At 39.6% G+C, this 20,768-nt stretch overlaps 1 protein-coding gene across 1 annotated transcript in view; it reads right to left on the bottom strand.

Moving 5' to 3' along the window:
- Positions 1-20,768, bottom strand: part of MBOAT1 (membrane bound O-acyltransferase domain containing 1) — a 160,396-nt gene that overhangs the window by 62,966 nt on the left and 76,662 nt on the right. The window contains exons 2-3 of the mRNA XM_004383998.2: positions 12,733-12,878; positions 11,659-11,736 (exon numbers count right to left, since the gene is read on the bottom strand). Of these exons, the coding sequence (XP_004384055.1) occupies positions 11,659-11,736; positions 12,733-12,878 (224 nt within the window). The remainder of the gene's footprint in view (positions 1-11,658; positions 11,737-12,732; positions 12,879-20,768) is intronic.

Genomic DNA, 20,768 nt, shown 5'->3' with positions numbered 1-20,768 from the left:
CTCTGTCCTATAGGGTCACTATGAGTTGGAATCGACTCGATGGCAATGAGTTTGGTTTTGGTTTATACAGTTGTCCTAGAAATAATATATTTGAAATAATGAAATGAAATACTAAGTAATATAATAATATGCTAAATGGTATAGTAAATAACATTTTATATATTAAAAATAATGACATAATGTATTAAAAAGAGCTTGGCTTAGTACTTGGCACAAAGCAAATACTCCCGAAATGATAACCACATCTCGAAGTTCTCACGTGAAGCCTTCTGACCTAACAGATACAAAATATGTTCTGCTCTAGTTGGTTCACAGACGGTAAATTACTCCCTGTGCCTTCTGCCCAACACAATGGCTTGGGAAGGAAATTGAGGTGGGACCCCCAAGAATCCTCAAAACAATTCCTGAAAACAACAATCAGTCCAAAAACAGCTACAGCAGCAAATAGTAGCTACCCCCTCCTCTTCTCCAGCTGTACTGCAGAACTCTTATTAATGACTCAGTGAAGTAAAGAGAACAATTCACTCCTTGGGCTTAATATGTACAAAGAATCATGAAATCATGGTTTGAAGAGAACCTTAAGTGTAAACTAGTAAACCAAAAACCAAACTAAACCAGTTGCCATGGAGTCAATTCTGACTCATGGCAAACCCATGTGTTTCAGAGTAGAACTGTGCTCCATAAGGTTTTCAACAACTGTGATCTTTCAGAAGAAAATAGCAGGACTTTCTTCTGAGGCGCCTCTGGGTGGGTTCAAAGCATCAACCTTTCGATTAGTAGGTGAGGGCTTAACTGTTTCAGAGACTACTAAAACCCCACATTGTACAGGTGCGACATCTGATGTACATAGAAGCTGAGTGACTTTTCCAAACACACTACTAGGAAGAGCCAGATTTCCGAACTCCTGTTCCAGTGCTTTTTCCTTCATCAACAGGAAACAACTTTGGAATTATTCTTTTAAATCACATTGAGTCCATCCATTGGGAACTACGAGCCACTCCCTGCCTCTGCAATATTGGCAACCACACAAGCAAAGAAAGGGAAAGAATTTGTTTTGGCATCTTTTCTTTTTGGTCTTGTGGCAGCAGCCCTTTGCAACCACAATATTCCTGTGGTAAAACAGTCACAGCCTGTCTATAAACTGCTCGCTGCTGCCACACCTGGAGTATTCCGTTTCTGGCCAGAGTATTCCATTCCTGGCCCAAGAGTAACACAGCGAACCTGGACCTGGCACAGAACGACTGCACATGTACGTTCTTGACCCTCTGAAAAATGGACCATACCCCATCCCCCATCCGCATTGCACACGTGTGGGGAGTGCTGACAAACCACAATCTGTAAGGTAGCTGGAAATGTACTACAGATGCAACAAATATTATTATTGATCATTAACTGTTTCCAAAATCAAGTTCAGAAAAAGCCAAGCATTTCCACCCATCCCCCACCCCACCCCCCAAAAAAGGCTTTCATAAGCATTTTATCATAATATGAAGCACTTTCAAAAGCCATTCTTTCTGAATTAGAAATATGGATTTCCTATTTCCCTTCTAGAAGGGATGACACCATCACCTTCAAGCAGACCATTTGGAACAGAGCTGATGAGAACTAAAATTTTCAGAGCACTTTCAGATACTAAGCTGAATGACTATGAAATTTTAAAGCATGCAAACATACACTTCCTCAAAAGCCAGAGCAGGGTTGTACACTGAAAAGTTAAATTGCAACGCTCATGAGAGGGAAAACTAGTATGAATCAAAGTCTCTTTCTGAAGCTGAAGTAAGGTATCTGCTTTTCAGAAAAACAGTCATAAAAGAAGCCATTAAAGGGCAAATGACTTTTAAGAGTCTCTCAGCCATTCATTCAGTAAATATTTATTGAGTCCTTCCTTGGGCTGTTTTAGGTTTGTGGACATAACAGTGAACAGGAGAGAAAAGTCTTTGTTCTCAGAGAGCTCACATTCTAGTGTTACGGAAAGGCAGAATTAATATTAGGTTTTCAGAAAGACCACATGAAATTGAGACAATGCAAAACAGATACCCCAGGTATCCCAATTGATTATCCAAACACATAGCTTTGAAGGTAGAATTAAATTACTTCTGTGGTTTAAAATCAAAATATCCTAGTAAGAATATGTCTTTCTTTTTTTTCTTGAACAGTCTTATTGCACTTATTTAAAGTGTACCATTTGATAAGTTTTCACATTTATACCCAGAAAAGAATTACCAAATTCAGGATAATGAACATGTCCATCACCCCCCAAAAGTTTCCTCATGCCCCTTTGGAATTCCTTTCACACCTCCTGCACCACCCTGCCCCAGGTAATCACTGATAGGATTACTGTCACTATAGATCAGTTGACATTTTCTATGAATAGAATTCCCGTGGCTTCCTTCCTCCAGTATATTTATTTTGAAATTCATCCATGTCACTGTATAAATAGTTCATTCCTTTTTATTGCTGAGTACTATTCCAGTTATACTCTGTCCTTATGGGGTCACTATGAGTCTGAATCGACTAGATGGCAAGGGGTTGTTGTTTTGTTGTATTCTGTTGTTAACATTTGGGTTGTTTCCAGTTTTCAGCAATCACAAACAAAGCTGCTATGAACATTTGGGAATAAGTCTTTGTTTCGACATATGCTTTCATTTCTCTTGAGTAAATACCCTGGAGTGAAATACATAGGTTCTATGGTAGAAGTCTTTTTAAGAAACCACCAAACCGTTTTCCAAAGTTGTATCAATTTAAAACCCTACCAGCAGTGTATTAAGAGTTTCAGCTGCTCTAGATCCTCACCAACACTTAAAAGTTTGGCCAGTCTTAGTTTTAACAACTCTAATAAGCCTATGGGAGTCCCTGGGTGGCACAAGTGGTTAAGTTCTCTACTCCAAACCCACCCAAAGGCGCCTTGGAAGAAAGGCTTGGTGATCTGCTATCAAAATGTCACATCCATGAAAACCCTATGGAGCGTAGTTCTACTCTACAACACATGGGGTCACCATGAGTTGGAATCAACTCGATGGCAGCTGATATGGTTTGGTTTAATAGGTATATACAGGTATGTCATTGTGGTTTTAATTTCCATTTCCTTAAGGAACAATGATGAAGAACAACTTGTCATATGCTTATTTGCCATCTTATTATCTTCTTTAATTAAAGTGTCTGTTCAAATCTTTTGTTCATTTTTTTCATTGAGATGCTTATTTTAAGTTTTTGATAGTTCTTTATATATTCAGGATAGAAGTCCTTTATCAGATATATCCTTTGAAAGATTTTCTCTCAGTCTGTGGCTTGTCTCCTCAACACTGTGTTCAAAGATGAGAAGTTCTTGATTTTGATGAAATTCAGCATATTAAATTTTTCTTTCAAGGATCTAAGAAAACTTTGCTTAACCAGAGGTCAGAGAGCTTATCCAAGGTTTTCTTCTAAAAGTCTTCTGTTATTAGGTTTTACATTTAGGTCTATGATTCATTTTCAGTTAATTTTTATGAAATGTGGTTTGAAGTTTTCTGGTTTTTTTTTTTTTTTGGGGGGGGGGTGGCATATGAATATCCAAATGTTTTAGTGCCACTTGTTGAAAAGGTTATACTTAACCACTGAATTCACACTGTACTTCGTCAAAAATCAGCTGTGTGTGGCTCTATTTCTAGACTTTCTATTCTGTTCCACTGATCTCTTTTACTATCTTTAAGTCAATACAACAAAGTCTTGATTACTATAGCTTCAAAATAAGTCTTGAAGTCTGGCAGTGCTAGTCTTCAAAATTTGTACTTCTGTTTCAAAGTTGTTTTTGGGTACTCTGGGTGGGTTCAAAGCATTTCCATATGGATTTTAAAATCAACATGTCAATTTGTATCCAAAAAAAAGGTCTACTGAGATTTTGAATGAGACTGCTATTAATCTAGATGTCAATTTAGCGAGAACTGGTATCTCAACTATACTGAGTCCCTTGATTCATGAACACAGTATATCTATTTATTTAGGTCTTCTTTAATTTCTCTCAGCAAAGTTTTATACTTTTCAATGTACAGACCTTGCATATCTTTTGTCAGATTTATCCTTAAGTATTTCATATATTTTGATGCCATTATAAATGGCATTTTTTCTTTTAATTTCAAATCCAATTTAGCCGGATTTCCAATTGAAACTGAAATTCATTGCTACGTCACTGAACTTCATTGCTAGTATAGAGAAATAGGATTCTTGTATATTGATCTTGTATCCTAAAACTTTGTTAAGATCACTAACACGTATTTGTGAAAATAAAGTTTTATTTGAACACAGCAACACCTATTTGTTGACATATAGTCTATACCTGCTTTCTCACTACAACAGAAGAGTAGAGCAGTCTTGATAGATACTGTATGGCCTGTAAGCTTAAAAGATTTACTGCAGAAAGAAAATATTTTCAAATCATATATTTCATAAGGGACTTGTATCCAGAATATATAAAGAACTCTCACAAGTCAACAATAAAATGATAAATCAGGCAACTAAAAAATAGTGAAAGTTTCACCTAAGGTAAAAAAAAAAAAAAGAATTATGTGAGATCAAATTGACAACAGTAACTCAAAAGGTTTGATGGGAAGCCTGGGGGCAGTGAGTTGAAGATAATGGTGATAGAATAACTGGAAGAATGTAATCGATGTCACTGTATTGTACATGTAAGAACTTTTGAAATGGTATATAGCTTTGTCTATGTACATTTTCACCAAAAAAAAAAAAAAAAAAGTCCCCCAAGGTCGAGAAGGGAGAGTGTTGACATGTCATGGGGTTGTTAACTAATGTCATAAAACAATACGTGTACTGACTGTTTAATGAGAAACTATTTGTTCTACAAACCTTCATCTAAAGTACAATATAAATAAATAAATAAAAAATAGTCAAAGGATATGAATAAACATTTCTCCAAAGAAGATGTGCAAATAGCCAATAACCACATTAAAAGATGCTCAACATTATTCATCATTAGGGAAATGCATATCAAACCCACAATAAAATACCACTTTACACCCACTAGGATGGCTAAAATTTTAAAAATTAGAAAATTTAACAAGTGTTGGCAAGGATGTCCAGAAATTGGAACTCACACACACTGTTGGCAAAAATGTGAAATGGTACCACACCTATGGAAAACAGTTCCTCAAAAATTAAAGGTAGAGTTACTATATGACCCAGCAAGTCCACACCTAGGTGTGTACCAGAGAGAACTGAAAATATATATTTACACAAAAACATGTACACCAATACTCATAGCAGCATTATTCATAATAGCTGAAAGGCTGAAACAACTCAAATGTCCATCAATTGATTAATGGATAAATATAATGTGGTATATCCATACAATGGAATATTATTCAGCCATGAAAACAGACGTACTGATATATAGTGAACATGAATGAACTTTGAAAATACTATGCTAAAAGAAGCTAGTCACAAAGGACCATATATTGTATGATTTCATTTATATGAAATGTCCAAAATAGGCAAATCAATAGAAAAAGAAAGCAGATTAGCAGTCGCCAAGGAGAAGGGGGGAGTAACTGGGAGGTGCAGAATCTCTTTTTGGAATGACGGAAATATTCTAGGATTAGATACTGGTGATGGTGGCATAACATTGTGAATTTATTGTTGTTGTTGTTAGGTGCTGATGAGTGGGTTCCAACTCATAGCAACACGATGTACAACAGAATGAAACACTGCCTGGTCCTGCACCATCCTCACAATTATTGTTATGCTTGAGCCCACTGTTGCAGCCACTATGTAAATCCATCTCGCTGAGGGTCTTCCTCTTTTTCACTGACCCTCTACTTTACCAAGCATGATATCCTTCTCCAGGGACTGATCCCTCGTGATAACATGTCCAAAGTACACGAGACGAAGTCTCGCCATCCTCGCATTTAAGGAGCATTCTGGCTGTACTTCTTCCAAGACAGACTTGTTCCTTTTTTTGGCCATCCATGGTATATTTAATATTCTTCACCAACACCACAATTCAGGAATCAGTTCTTCTTCAGTCTTCCTTATTCACTGTCCAGCTTTCACATGCATATGAGGCAACTGAAAACACCATGGCTTGGGTCAGGTGCACCTTAGTCTTCAAGGTGACATCTTTGTTTTTTACCATTTTCAAGAGATCTTTTGTAGCAGATTTGCCCAATGCAATGCATCATTTGATTTCCTGACTGCTGTTTCCATGGGTGTTGATCATGGATCCAAATAAAAGGAAATCCTTGACAACTTCAATCTTTTCTCCGTTTATCATGATGTTGCTTATTGGCCCAGTTGTGAGGATTTTTGTTTTATGTTGAGATGTAATCCACACTGAAGGCTGTAGACTTTGATCTGCAACAGTAAGTGTGTCAATTCCTCTTCACTTTCAGCAAGCAAGGTTGTGTCATCTGCATAACGCAAGTTGTTAATGAGTCTTCCTCTAATCTTGATGCCACATTCTTCTTCATATAGTCCAGTTTCTCGGATTATTTGGTCAGCAAACAGATTGTATAAAAATGGTGAAACGATACAACCCTGCTGCACACCTTTCTTGAATTTAAACCACGCAGTATCCCCTTGTTCTGTTCGAACGACTGCCTCTTGATCTATGTACAGGTTCCTCATGAGTACAATTAAGTGTTCTGGAATTCCCATTCTTTGCAATGTTATTCATAATTTGTTATGACCCACACAGTTGAATGTCTTTGCATAGTCAATAAAACACAGCTAAATATCTTTCTGGTATTCTCTGCTTTCAGCCAGGATCCATCTGACTGACATCAACAATGATATCCCTGGTTCCATGTCCTCTTCTGAATCCAGCTTGAATCTCTGGCAGTTTGCTGTCAATGTACTGCTGCAGCTGCTTTTGAACGATCTTCAGCAAGATTTTACTTGCATGGGATATTAATGATATTGTTCAATAATCTTCACATTCTCTTAGATCACTTTTCTTTGGAATAGGCATAAATATGGATCTCTTCCAGTCAATTGGCCAGGCAGTTGTCTTACAAATTTCTTGGCATAGATGAGCGAGCACTTCCGGCACCACATCCATTTGTTGAAACATCTCAATTGGTATTTCAGAATTCCAGGAGCCTTGTTTTTTGCCAATGCCTTCAGGGCAGCTTGGACCCATCTCTTAAGTACCATCAGTTCCTGATTATATGTTTTCCGGCTGAAATGGCTGAGCATCGACTAACTATTTTTGGTATAGTGACTCTGTGTACTCTTTCCACCTTCTTTTGATGCTTCCTGCGTCGTTTAATATATTCCCTGCAGAATTCTTCAATACTGCAACTTGAGGCTTGAATTTTTTCTTCTTTCAATTTCAGAAATGCCAAGCATATTCTTCTCTTTTGGTTTTCTAACTCCAGGTCTTTGCACATGTTCTTCTAACACTTTACTTTGTCTTCTTGAGCCGTCCTTTGAAATATTCTGTTCAGCTCTTTTACTTCATCATTTCTTCTGTTCCATTAGCTACTCTACATTGAAAAGCATGTTTCAGTCTCTTCTGATATCCATTTTGGTCTTTTCTTTCTTTCTTGACTTTTTAATGACCTCTTGCTTTCTTCATGTATGATGCCTCTCACGGATTGAATTATGTCCCCCCAAAAATGTGTGTATTAACTTGACTGGGCCATGATTCCCCGTATTGTGCGATTTTCCCATATGTTGTAAATCCTGCCTCTATGAGTTAATTGGGAGGATGGGCAGCAGTTGTGTTAGTTAGGAAGAACTCAATCTACAAGATCGGATTGTGTCCTGAGGCAATCTCTTGAGATATAAAAGAGAGAAGTGAGCAGAGAGACAGGGGGACCTCATACCACCAAGAAACAGTGCCAGGAGCAGAGTGCATACTTTGGACCCAGGGTCCCTGCATGAAGAAGCTCCTAGTCCGGGGGAACATTGATGAGAAGGCTGACAGAGAGAGAAAGCCTTCCCCTGGAGCTGATGCCCTGAATTTGGACTTTTAGCCTACTTTACTGTGAAGAAATAAATTTCTCTTTGTTGAAGCCATCCACTTGTGGTATTTCTGTTGTAGCAGCACTAGATGACTAAGACAGAATTTGGTACCGAGAGAGTGGGGTGCTGCTCTAACAGAAACCTAAAATGTGGAAGCGGTTTTGAAACTGTGAATGGATAGCGTGGCAGCAGCAAAGGACCAGCAGCAGCAGAGAAGTGACAGTGGCAGAGAACCAGCAGCAGCAGAACCAGGAGACCAGTGCGAGAGGGCGCTGGAGCTGACCCACTGAGCGAGAGAGCTGAGTGCCTGTGCACACAAGGCTTTCTGGTGGAGCGGGGTGCTCCAGGCCCTTATTAGTGGAGCTATCCAGCTTTGGAACACTTGCTCCAGCAGGGCAGATGCAGGTGTGAGGCCTGAGGGCTGAGAGGCCACAGGAAACAGAAGCTAACGAGACAAGGAACACAAGAAGCTGAGCTGCCTCAGTCTCAAAAGGTATGGCCATGATCTCTGGGGTTTCAAAGGGTGGACCCATGGCCTCTGGTGTTTCTAAGGGTGGAGCTGCCACTCAGATGGACTGGGAGAATGGTGCGCCTAAAGCCAAGGGAGCAGAGTTGCTGTCCCAATGGGCCTGGGAAGCAGAGCTGAAGCCCAGGGCTGAGGGGCCTCCACTCAGAATCTGGACAGTGTGGCCAATACCTACAGTCTGGAGGGCAGGGCCACTGTGTAAATTGTCTCAGAGGACAGAAGATTATTTTCAAAGCCTTGAGGGCTAATGTAATATGTTCTGCTGACTTGCTTGGTACCTGTTATCCCTTCTTTTCCTCCAGTTTCTCCCATTTGTAATGGAAATGTCTAGCTTGTGCCTGTTCTACCATTGTACCTTTGGAAGCAGATAACTTGTATTCTAGATTTTACAGATGAAGAGGAATTTCTGGATTTTGGACTTGGAGTTAAGACTTTGGCTGTGATATGATGGGGTGAATATGTTTTGCGTGTTGCAAGGATGTGATTTTTTTGGGGGCCAAAGGGTGGAATGTCATTGGTGGATTGAATTATGTCCCCCAAAAAATGTGTGTATCAGTTTGGCTGGGCCATGATTCCAGGTATTGTGTGATTTTCCTATATGTTGTAAATCATGCCTCTATGATGTTAATGAGGGAGGAGGGGCGGCAGTTGTGCTAATGAGGCAAGACTCAATCTACAAGATTGTATCGTGTCCTGAGGCAATCTCTTGAGATATAAAAGAGGGAAGTGAGCAGAAAGACAGGGGGACCTCATACCACCAAGAAAGCAGTGCCAGGAGCAGAGTGCGTCCTTTGGACCCGGGCTCCCCGTGCATAGAAGCTCCTAGTCCAGGGGAGCACTGATGAGAAGAAGGCCGATAGAAAGACAAAGCCTTCCCCTGGAGCTGATGCCCTGAATTTGGACTTTTAGCCTACTTTACTGTGAAGAAATAGATTTCTCTTTGTTAAAGCCATCCACTTGTGGTATTTCTGTTGTAGCAGCACTAGACAACTAAGACAATGTCCTTGATGTCATTCCATAACTCATCCGGTCTTCGGTCATTAGTGTTCAATGCATCAAATCTATTCTTGAGATGGTCTCTAAATTCAGGTGAGATATACTCAAGGTTTTACTTTGGCTCTCAAGGACTTGTTCTAATTTTCTTCAGCTTCAACTTGAACTTGCATACGAGCAACTGATGGTCTGTTCCGCAGCTGGCCCCTGGCCTTGCTCTGACTGATGATATTGAGCTTCTCCATCGTCTCTTCTCACAAATGTAGCTGATTTGATTCCTGTGTAGTCCATCTGGCGAGGTCCACGTGTGTAGTCACCATTTATGTTGGTGAAAAAAGGTATTTGCAATGAAGAAATCATTGGTCTTGCGAAATTCTATCATGTGATCTCCGGCATCATTTCAATCACCAAGGCATATTTTCCCACTACTGATCCTTCTTCTTTGTTTCCAACTTTCACATTCCAATCACCAGTAATTATCAATGCATCTTGATTGCATGTTTGATCAATTTCAGGCTGCAGAAGTTCGTAAAAATCTTCAATTTCTTCATCTTTGGCCTTAGTGGTTGGTGTGTAAATATATAAGTAATAGTCATAGTAACTGCTCTTCCTTGTAGGCGTATGGATATTATCCTATCACTGACAGCGTTGTACTTCAGGATAGATCTTGAAATGTTCTTTTTGAGGATGAATGCAACGCCATTCCTCTTCAATTTGTCATTCCCAGAATAGTAGACCATATGATTATCCAATTCAAAACGGCCAATATTAGTCCATTTCAGCTCACTAATGCCTAGGATATTGATCTTTATGCATTCCATTTCATTTTTGATGATTTCTAATCTTCCTAGATTCATACTTCACACATTCCATGTTCTGATTATTAATGGATGTTTGCAGTTGTTTCTTCTCATTTTGAGTCATGCCACAACAGCAGATGAAGATCCTGAAAGACTGACTCCATCCACGTCATTAAGGTCGACTCTACTTTGAGGCGGCAGCTCTTCCCCAGTCATATTTTGAGTGCCTTCCAGCCTGAGGGGCTCATTTTCTGGCACTATATCAGACAATGTTCTACTGCTATTCGTAAGGTTTTCACTGGCTAATTCTTTTCAGAAGTAGACAGCCAGGTCTTCTTCCTAGTCTGTCTTAGTCTGGAAGCTTAGTTGAAACCTGCCCACCATGGGTGACCCTGCTGGTATTTGAATACCAGTGGCATAGCTTCCAGCATCACAGCAACATGCAAGCCCCCACAGTACAACAAACTGACAGACAGATGGGGGGTGAATTTATTAAAAACCTCTATATTGTATATTTTAAAATGGTTAAAATGGTGAACTTTTATGTTATGTGAATCCTACCTCAATAAAAACCCAAGAAAAAAATTTTGGCCCACTGCCCTTCCTCACTACATACTCACTTTTAGCATGCAAAGTTCCAAAGTACATGCCACTCTCACCCCATTCTACCTTGCTCTTGTTCCCTTTGCTTGAAAAACCACCATGCTGTTATTTGCTATATACCTGCAGCAAAGTTTGCTTCCTTCCTCCTTAGGAAATGAACCCAGTTTTTAGGCGAGCTCATTGCCACCCAGTTAAAACATGGCCTTGAAGCTAAGTGTGGCCATATTCCTAAGTTTTGGACAAAGAGATGTAAGTGAAGGAATTCTGTGGAGTTTCTAATAGGGCTCTTAAAAAGGGAAAGTGACACCTTTCTTTCCTTCCTTGTTACTGGAATGCAGACATGATGGCTGGACTTCTAGAAACCATTTTAATCCATGAGGTAGCCTTGAATATGGAAGCTACATGTTGAGGTCAATGAAATAGAAAGAAAGATGACTAAGTACCTGTGACTTTGTGGAACTACTTAAGGGTTCTTTTATGTGAATGAGAAATATGCTGTCTTGTTTAAGTCACTCTTAACCTGGATTTTTCTACTAGATGCATCTGAACCTAATCCTAATATATTCTTTCTCCTGATGACCAATTTGCATCCCACCACGTTCATAAAGCCTTCCCAGAAGACTCCTACTCTTTAAGGATCCTCATCCCTCCTTCTGATATTCTAGAGAACTTAGGATACACCACTTATAGAAAATGAGGAAGTTACTCTATTACCCTGGGAAATATATTTCAAAGATCACAGAAAACCTCACCTTGCATTATTCATTCCCAGAATCTTACCTGTGAATATTGGGTATGCTTGCAGTGACCATAATTCCATAGCATATTAACACCAGCACAAAAAGGTGTATGGAGTACCTTTAAGACATAATGGAGATGCGAAAACATTGAATATATTTTCTGTTAACGTATCTATCGGCTGCTCATACTGTCTACTTCATTCTACTCTCACCAAAAAGCAAGTGACCAGCTAAACTGTGTTTATGTAAGAGAAAATAAATCAACTAATTTTTGCCTACATAATTAAGATTTAAGATACTAAATCTTGAACACAGAAGTCAAGACATAGCCTGCTAACTACAGTGGTAGTAATGTCAGGAATCTATAAATAAAATGCTTACAAGTTTGTCACACACACAACTGAGAGTCTACAAGAAAGTTCGTTCTTTCTTCAGGACCTTATTTTCTTATGTTTTATTAGAACACTACCAAAATCAGGTTTCCCCCACATATTAAGACTTTTACCCAGAGTCCAATTCAAAATACTCATCCTTTGTCAGATTTCTGTCAAAGGAGTACGAGCAGTATTCTAGTACTCTGAACAAATTCAAATATTTCCTTAAGCTGCACTTCTAAAAATGTTGGCCCCTTAAACTTCTTCTCCAAGAAGTGCCACTCAGGGGATTTGCCCAGCTTACGTACAGGCTTTTTTCTGCTAGAGAATGACTCACAGTCCTCAAGACCTGTGCTAAAACCTTTGTTCTTCTCTGACTGACTTCATGACTAACACCACTGTATCTAGCAGGAATGAAAGAAATATACCATCATCCACAGTGGTTAAGGAAAGTTCCCCATATGGAAAAAATAAAGCCCTATGGTATCCTGTTTACAGGACCCAGGGAGAAATCTGTCGAGCTCTAATTTTAAGAAAAATTCACTGCATTGACCTCTAATGGGTCACCAGTTATTCGGTTCCAGGTTTTCACAATAAGTGGAGATTCCTGCAATGGCACCATTATTTTACAGTAAGAGTAAAAATCAGATACTTCTTACCTTAGTGCCTAGGAGATGCCAAGAACATTGACACAAAACATCCAAAAGATAAGTATTAGAGTTTATGAGGTTCATACTCACCAACCAAAACAAAAGATGACAAAATAGATGCCAAAAATGGTGGCAAACGCATGCCGGACATCAGGACTAGTTTTACCAGGACTTAAGTAGAGGCGAAACCAGAAAGCAGCAAACAAAGCAAACAGCTGGCAGGCCACAAAATTCACCTACGGGGGAAAAAAGAGAGAATGAACATCTCTACTGTTTTCCCCATTTGACAATTTTTTCTAGTTTTTTTTGTTTTTCAGATTTCCACATCAGTGAATCTCAGGTTTGTGTTTGGCTTTTTCCTCCATATTCATTTGGAAGAGTTATTGTGATGGTTAAGATTGTGTGTCAACTTGGCTGGGCCATGATTCTTCGTGTTTTAATGTAATCACTCCCATGATTGAATATACTGTGAGTAACCAGTCAGATGAAAGGGAGTCTCCTTGGGGGTGTGGCCCGCATTTGTATATAAGCAGACGTTTTGGCTTTTTGCTGTCTCTGGATCCTGCAGCTGCTTCCTGTCGTCTCATCTCCCGTTCTTGGGACTTGAGCTGTCAGCTTATCTGCCAAACCTGGGATTCGCCAATCTGCATAGCCGGCGAGTGGGAGCCCTGCTCTCCGACTTTCTGATCTTGGGCTTGCCAGCTTCTGCAGCTGTGTGTCTTGGGAGAGGTCTCTGCCCTGATCCACAGACTTGGGACGTTCTAGCCTCTACAATCACATGAGCTGTTTCCTTGATATAATCTCTCTATATATGTATATTTATACACTTTACTGGTTTTGCTTCTCTAGAGAACCCAGCCTAAGACAGTTATGAAAGGCTGAAAGTAGTGGTATAATTAGTGGTGGAGCCAATAGTTTCTTTTTCAACCCTTTAAGACTAGCCAACGTTGCTTGCCCACCCACAAAAAACCAGTGGCCATCAAGCTGACTCCAACTCACGGTGACCTCGTGCGTCAGAGTAGAACTGTACTCCATAGGGTTTTCAGCGGCTGATTTCATGGAAGTAGGTTATCAGGCCTTTTCTTTGAGGTGCCTCTGGGTGAACTTGAACCTCCAATCTTTTGGTTAGCAGCCAAGCATGTCTGCACTACCCAGGGACCACTCCCACACAAGCAGAGAACCTTTTAATGTAAAGGGCCTAAGCTGGATGTGAAGTTAGCTTTCTGGGTCTCCCCTGTCCCCAAAAGGCTGGCAGTTCAAATCCACCAGCCGCTCCTTGGAAACCCTGTGGGGCAGTTCTACTCTGCCCTAGAGGGTCGCTATGAGTCGGGACCGACTCAACAGCACCTAACAACAACAACAATCCTAAGAATATGTCCTTTTAGAGATGGCAAATGACATCAAATCAAGAGCTGCAAAATGACTCTCTCATTTGGTACCTAATAAAAGAACTCAAATGTTTCTTCAAAATGATCATCAACTGTTTTCTGCCTCTAAAATTTTCTCTTTTTAAATTAACATCAAATAAGCCAGGGAATGGCTCTAATTCAGGGTTCAACATTGAAGATACACAAAAAGAGAAATAGCCGCGCATTCAACTTGCAATGCCAAACTGTCCGATTACACAAGTTAGGCACTAAATTCTCTTAGAAAAATCTCAGTGACCATTATCCCAAGAATATTTTACCTAAAAGAAAATTACAAAATAATCGCCTGAAACCTATATGAAAACTCAACTGATTTAAAAATTAACTAATTAGTTAATTAATGGATACAGAAACAAATAAACCTAACATGCATCTTTGCAGTTTAAATCCACATGAATCAAATTCCGAACACATCAAGTGGTTTAACCATTAATTAAAACTAGAAAAGTAATTTAAACTGTTCAGAGTATTCGGAAGGAAAATTTCAGCCTCAATTCACTTGTAGAAGGCACTTAATCAAAAAGAGATTGAAGATAATAATAAGCTCTCAACTTAGGTGTCAGTGGTTTTTCATGCTACAATGAACTGTAGCTGTTGGTATAATTCCCCTAGGCTGTGCCCAGAGGTAAGGCCTTGAGATAGCAGATATCAGCTCCATCTGAGCTCTTTTGTTTTCCCAATAAAAAACAAGTCTCTGGACCCCTTATAATTCATAAAAAAGATTACTTTCAGGGATTTTTGTTCCTTTTTGAAAAATTGGCTGTATTGAGTTTTTCTTCTATTTGGGGATCTTTCTTCACCAGTCTTTCCAAAAGAAATGTTCCTGCTACTTCCCACTTTCACTTTCTACCTTGAGGGACAGAGGAAGTGAACTATGATCTTAATCCTACCCGATTAAATCATATCTTTTTACCTAGCCTAAACGCACAACCAACAACTGGCAGGCACAGAGACAGACAGACAGAGAGAAATAACCATCTTAGCAAGGTTCAAAATCTGAAGGAATTGGCAACTAGAAAGTCAAAAAGTTATGATCAGCTTAAGGGGATCAGTCACACATTCTCTCAGCCCAGGGACAAGCCCACAGCTACAGTGGACATATGAACCCAGTAGAGTGGCCACAGGGAAATGTTCCATTCTTTTGGGTTTGGCCAGTAATTATTCAGCATCCTTGCACATGAGGAACAACTGATTCAGAGGATACAGCAGTGGTTCTCCAGAGTATTTTCAAGAGTGGTTCTCAAGAGTGGTAGCAGCAGCAGCAGCATCACCTAGAAACTTGTTAGAAATGCAAAGCCTCAGACCCTAACCCAGGCCTACTGAATGAAGCATTTCCAGGTGGGCCCAGCAATCTATATTTTAACAAGCCCCCAGGGGATTGTGATGCACACCCAAGTTCGAGAACCTCTGGAATTGGGAGAAAGATGGCAGGATCCATGCCTTTAAGGAGCTTATAATCTAACCAGGGGAACAAACACAAATAACCTAAAAATAAGTCAATATTAATGTTGTGTGTGCTTATTACATTGTGTGAACTTATATTATGTGCCCTTTAGATCTAAACTACAATTGGCTCAAACATATCAACAGTTGTGAGGATGGCACAGGACCAGGTAATGTTTCATTCTTTTTGTTACACATAAGGTCGCCATGAGCTTGAGTGGACTTGATGGTAACTAACAAGTTCCAAAGTAAATGAGAAGTTTCATGATTAATGAGGGATGAGACTCAGGTTGGTAAATCAGGAGGATTTTTAAAATAGGTAAAAATTGGAGGGGGCCAGGCTAAGAACATTAAAAAATACTGATGCCTGGGTCCTGTCCCCAATGATTCTGATTTAATTGGCCTAACATTCTGGACTTTTAAAAATTCAGGTGATTGTAAGATGCAGGGAAGGTTGACAACTCTTACAGAGACTTGTACAGAAAGAGAGACTTACAGAGGCACCCAGGAGGGACTGGGCTTTCCCAGAACGAAGAAAAACATAAATGAAGGACAAAGAGGTTGGACTGTGCATGCTATGGGGCAGGGATGATGTGGAATAGATTTAAGATTAACTCACAGGCCCAGAAACCATCACTCAGCCGACCCAGGCCTCCTCTGCCTCCTCATGGTCTACCAAGCTGGCTTGGTTTTCTTCAAAGCCCTTCCAGACCTATCTCCAAGAAAAAGAGTGCCTCACTATTGGAAAACTGCACCTAGACTTCTTACCCTAGCAATTGAAAAAGAAGGGAAGGGTGGGACCAAGATGGCATAGTAGTCAGACACTTCCAGTGGTCCCTCTTACAACAAAGACCCAAAAAAAAAAGTGAATTCATTATATATGACAATCTAGGAGCCATGGACATCAACGGCAAAGCTGAGGAATCAGACTGAGTCGCGGGGGAGGGAGAGACGGTTCGGAGGGAGCGAGGACCCGGTGGAAGCCAGAGCCCTTCAGCCCGGATCAGCTCGGGGGTGAGCGGTGAGGCAAACAGCAGTGCTCAGGAGGTATTTTCCACCTGGGGAAAGAACCAGCGGCACAGAGTCTACTCGGTCTTCCAGAACCAGTGAGAAGCAGCCCTTGATCGGCGAAAGATAAGTATTTGCGTCTGGCCTACTGTGCAGATCAAAAACACCCACCTTAGGGAGAAACCTCTCTCCCATTTACCACCCTGTTCTCTACTCTGCACTGGGTTCAGGACACCATCAGTGACTGCCGAGTCCTTCGGGCTAGAAGTAGAACCCATCACACTCCCTGAGCCATTCTCCCGGCCATGAAGAGGGAACAAATTAACAAACAGGAGGAAAAAATAATCTGTCAGCTCCCCTAAGCCAGGAACTCAGGGTAGGCACAGTTCCTCTGCCTAGGCACAGGCATAAGGGTTCCATGAACTCTGAGTGCCTTTTTCCCTGCAGAGACTTGTGTAGGCCCATTTCAACACCATAGGCCCTAATTACAACAGTACAACAGGGTGTATACCTGAAGTCTAACTTCAACTTTTTCAGCTGTGAAGTCGCAGGTTTGTGACATTTGACATTGCTCTGCCTATTAAGCAGGGTCTCCACCTACCCACATCAGGGGCCTGAGGACTGACGGTTCCACCCACGCCACCTAGCCACCTGCGAGTGGGGCCCAAGATTAAGAGATGCCCCCCAGTCCTTACAACCAACAGCATTGGGTGCTCACAGTCTGGCTGCAAAACCTACCCACCTACTCAATCTAGGAAACAGGGACACACTTTCCTCCCAGACACTTGGCGGCAGCCATCAGCCCCCTGACTTGTAGCCAGATGCATGGGCCTACACCAATCACCCATGCCGGTCTAGGACTGTAGGTGAGAGCCTGCACCACACACTTGGTGGCTAGCTACCTGGATACCTGAGCTGAATCCAGATAGGAAGAGTGGGCAGACTCCTGGGCTAACATACTTAGTAGCAAGTCTGGCCATCTGATGGCAGGACACTGGAGCTTCAAGGGCACCAGTGATTGGGCTAGCTCCATGAGCAGCCTATTTGGGCATATCAAAACAAAACAAAACAAGAAGCTAGAACACAGTAAGCAAACATAAAATAAATAAATATAATAAGTTATTGATCGCTTGGAAAAAACAGTCAATATCAAATTACATAAAGAGGCAGACCATGATGGCTTCAGCAAGCTCCCAAAATAAAGAATCTAGAAATTTTCCAGAAAAACAAAATTTCTTAGAATTACTGGGGGCAGAATACAAAAGATTAATATACAGAACTCTTCAAGATATTCAGAAGGAAATTAGGCAAAACGCAGAACACGCAATAGAGGAACTTAAAAAGATTAGAGAAGAGCACAATGACAAATTTAAGAGGCTGCAAGAATCCAGAGACACAGCAATCAGAAATCTAGAAGATTAACAATAAAATTTCAGAGTTAGACAACTCAATAGAAAGGCACAGGAGCAGAATGAGGCAATGGAAGTCAGAACTAGTGAGACACAAGATAAAGCACTTGAAACCAAATTACTTGAGGAAAAATCAATAAAAGCATTTAAAAAAATGAAGAAACCCAAAGACGTATGTGGGATTCTATCAAGAGGAATAACCTACAAGTGATGGAGTACCAGAACAGGAGGATAATAGAAAATAGAGAGAATTGCTGAAGATTTGTTGGCAGAAAACTTCCCTGATATCATGAAAGATCAGAAGATATCTATCCAAGATGCTCATTGAACCCCACATGAGGTAGATCCCAAAAGAAAGTCATAAAGATATATTATAATCAAACTTGCCGAAACCAAAGAGAAACAGAGAATTTTAAGAGTGGCTAAGGATAAGCGAAAAGTCATCTACAAAGGAGAGTCAATAAGACTAAGCTTGGACTACTAAGCAGAAACTATGCAGGCAAGAAGGTAATGGGATGACATATAGAAAGCCCTGAAGGAAAAAAATTGTCAGGAAAGAATTATATATCCAGCAAAACTGTCTCTCAAATGTGATGGTGAAATTAGGGCATATCCAGATAAACAGAAGTTGAGGGAATTTGCAAAAACCAAACCAAAATTACAAGAAATATTAAAGGGAGTCCTCTGGTTAGAAAATCAATAACATCAGATAACAACCCAAGACTAGAACACAGGACAGAGCAACCAGGTATCAACCCAGATAGGGAAGTCACAAAAATAAATCAAAGCTAAAACACTGAAAATAGGGAAACAGAGATGTCAATATGTAAAAGATGACAACATTAAACAAAATAGAGGGACTAAAAAATGTAGACATATACTTTTCAGATGCAGAAGAAGTCAAGGCAATATAAAGAAATAAATGACTCATATAAACTTAGAAAAATAGGGGTAAATATTAAGATAAAGGAAACTAACAATCCTACATGTCCAAATAAGAAATAAGAAAAATATAAAGACTCAGCAAATACAAAAACAACAATAAGAAAGATGAAAAGAAAATATAAAAAGAAAAAATGACTCAGCACAGAAAATTAAGTAGAACAAACTGTGAACAACACATCAAAAAACACATCGAAATGACAGCACTAACCTAATACCTATCAATTATTCTGTTGAATGCAAATGGACAAAATGCACCAAGCAAGAGAAAGAGAGTAGCAAATTAGATTAAAAAACACGATCCGTTCTATATGCTGTCTACAAAAGAAACTCCTTAGACTTAAAGACACAAACTAAAACTCAAAGGATGGAAAAAAATATAGCAAGCAAACAACACTCAAAAAAGAGCAGGAGTGGCAATCTTAATCTTTGTCAAAACAGACTTTAAAGTAAAATCCACCACAAAGGATAAGTGAGGACACTATATAATGATTAAAGGGTCAATACACCAGAAGGACATAACTATAATAAATACTTACGCACCCAACGACCGGGCTACTAAATACATAAAACAAACTCTAACAGCATTGAAAAGAGACAGATAGCTCCATAATAGTAGTAGGAGACTTCAACACACCACTTCTGGTGAAGGACAAAACATCCAGAAAGAAGCTCAACAAAGACACAAAGATCTAAATGCTATAATCAACCAACTTGATCTCATAGACATACATCAAACACTCCACCCAACAGCAGCCAAGTATACTTCTTTTCCAACGCACATGGAACATTCTCCAGAATAGACCACATATTAGGCCATAAAGCAAGCCTTAACAGAATCCTAAGCACTGAAATATTACGAAGCATCTTTTCTGACCGTTAAGCCATAAAAGTAGAAATCAATAACAGAAAAAGCGAGGAAAAAAAATAAAACACATGGAAACTGAATAACACCTCACTCAAAAACTACTGGGTTATAGAAGAAATTAAGGATGGAATAAAGAAATTCATAGAATCATATGAGAATAAAAACACATCCTACCAGAACCTTTGGGAAACAGCAAAAGCATTTCTCAGAGATCAGTTTATAGCAATAAATGCACACATCCAAAAAAGAAGAAAGGGCCAAAATCAAAATATTAACCCTACAACTGGAACAAATAGAAAGAGAGCAGCAAAAGAAGGCCTGGAGTGCCAGAAGACAGGAAATAATAAGAATAACAGCAGAATTAAATGAAACAGAGAATAGAAAAACATTTGAAAAAGTTAACAAGACCAAAAGCTGGTTCTTTGAAAAGATCAACAAAATTAATAAACCACTGGCCAAACTGACAAAAGAAAAACAGGAGAGGAAGCAAATAACCCATATAAGAAATGAGATGGGTGATATCACAGCAGATCCAACTGAAATTAAAATAATCATAACAGAGTACTATGAAAAATTAGACTCTAACAAATTTGAAAACCTAGAGGAAATGGACAAATTTCTAGAAACTCACTACCTACCTAAACTAACGCAAACACAAGTAGAACAACTAAATAAACCCATAACAAAAGAAGACATTGAAAAGGTAATTAAAAAACTCCCAACAAAAAAAAAAAGCCCTGGCCTGGATGGCTTCACTGGAGAATTCTACCAAACTTTCAGAAAAGAGTTAACACCACTACTACCAAAGCTAATTCAGAGCATAGAAAAGGACAGAATACTCCCAAACTCATTCTATGAATGCAGCATAACCCTGATACCAAAACCAGGTAAAGACACCACAAAAAAAGAAAATTACAAACCAATATCCCTCATGAACATTCATGCAAAAATCCTCAACAAAATTCTAGCCAATAGAATTCAGCAACATATCAAAAAAATAATTCACCATGATCAACTGGGATTTATAAT

This window comes from Trichechus manatus, unplaced genomic scaffold, assembly GCF_000243295.1.
Source record: "Trichechus manatus latirostris isolate Lorelei unplaced genomic scaffold, TriManLat1.0 scaffold00115, whole genome shotgun sequence".
NCBI lineage: Eukaryota > Metazoa > Chordata > Mammalia > Sirenia > Trichechidae > Trichechus > Trichechus manatus.
The sequence above is the reverse complement of the archived record's forward strand: the minus strand, read 5'-3'. Positions and strand labels throughout refer to the sequence as shown.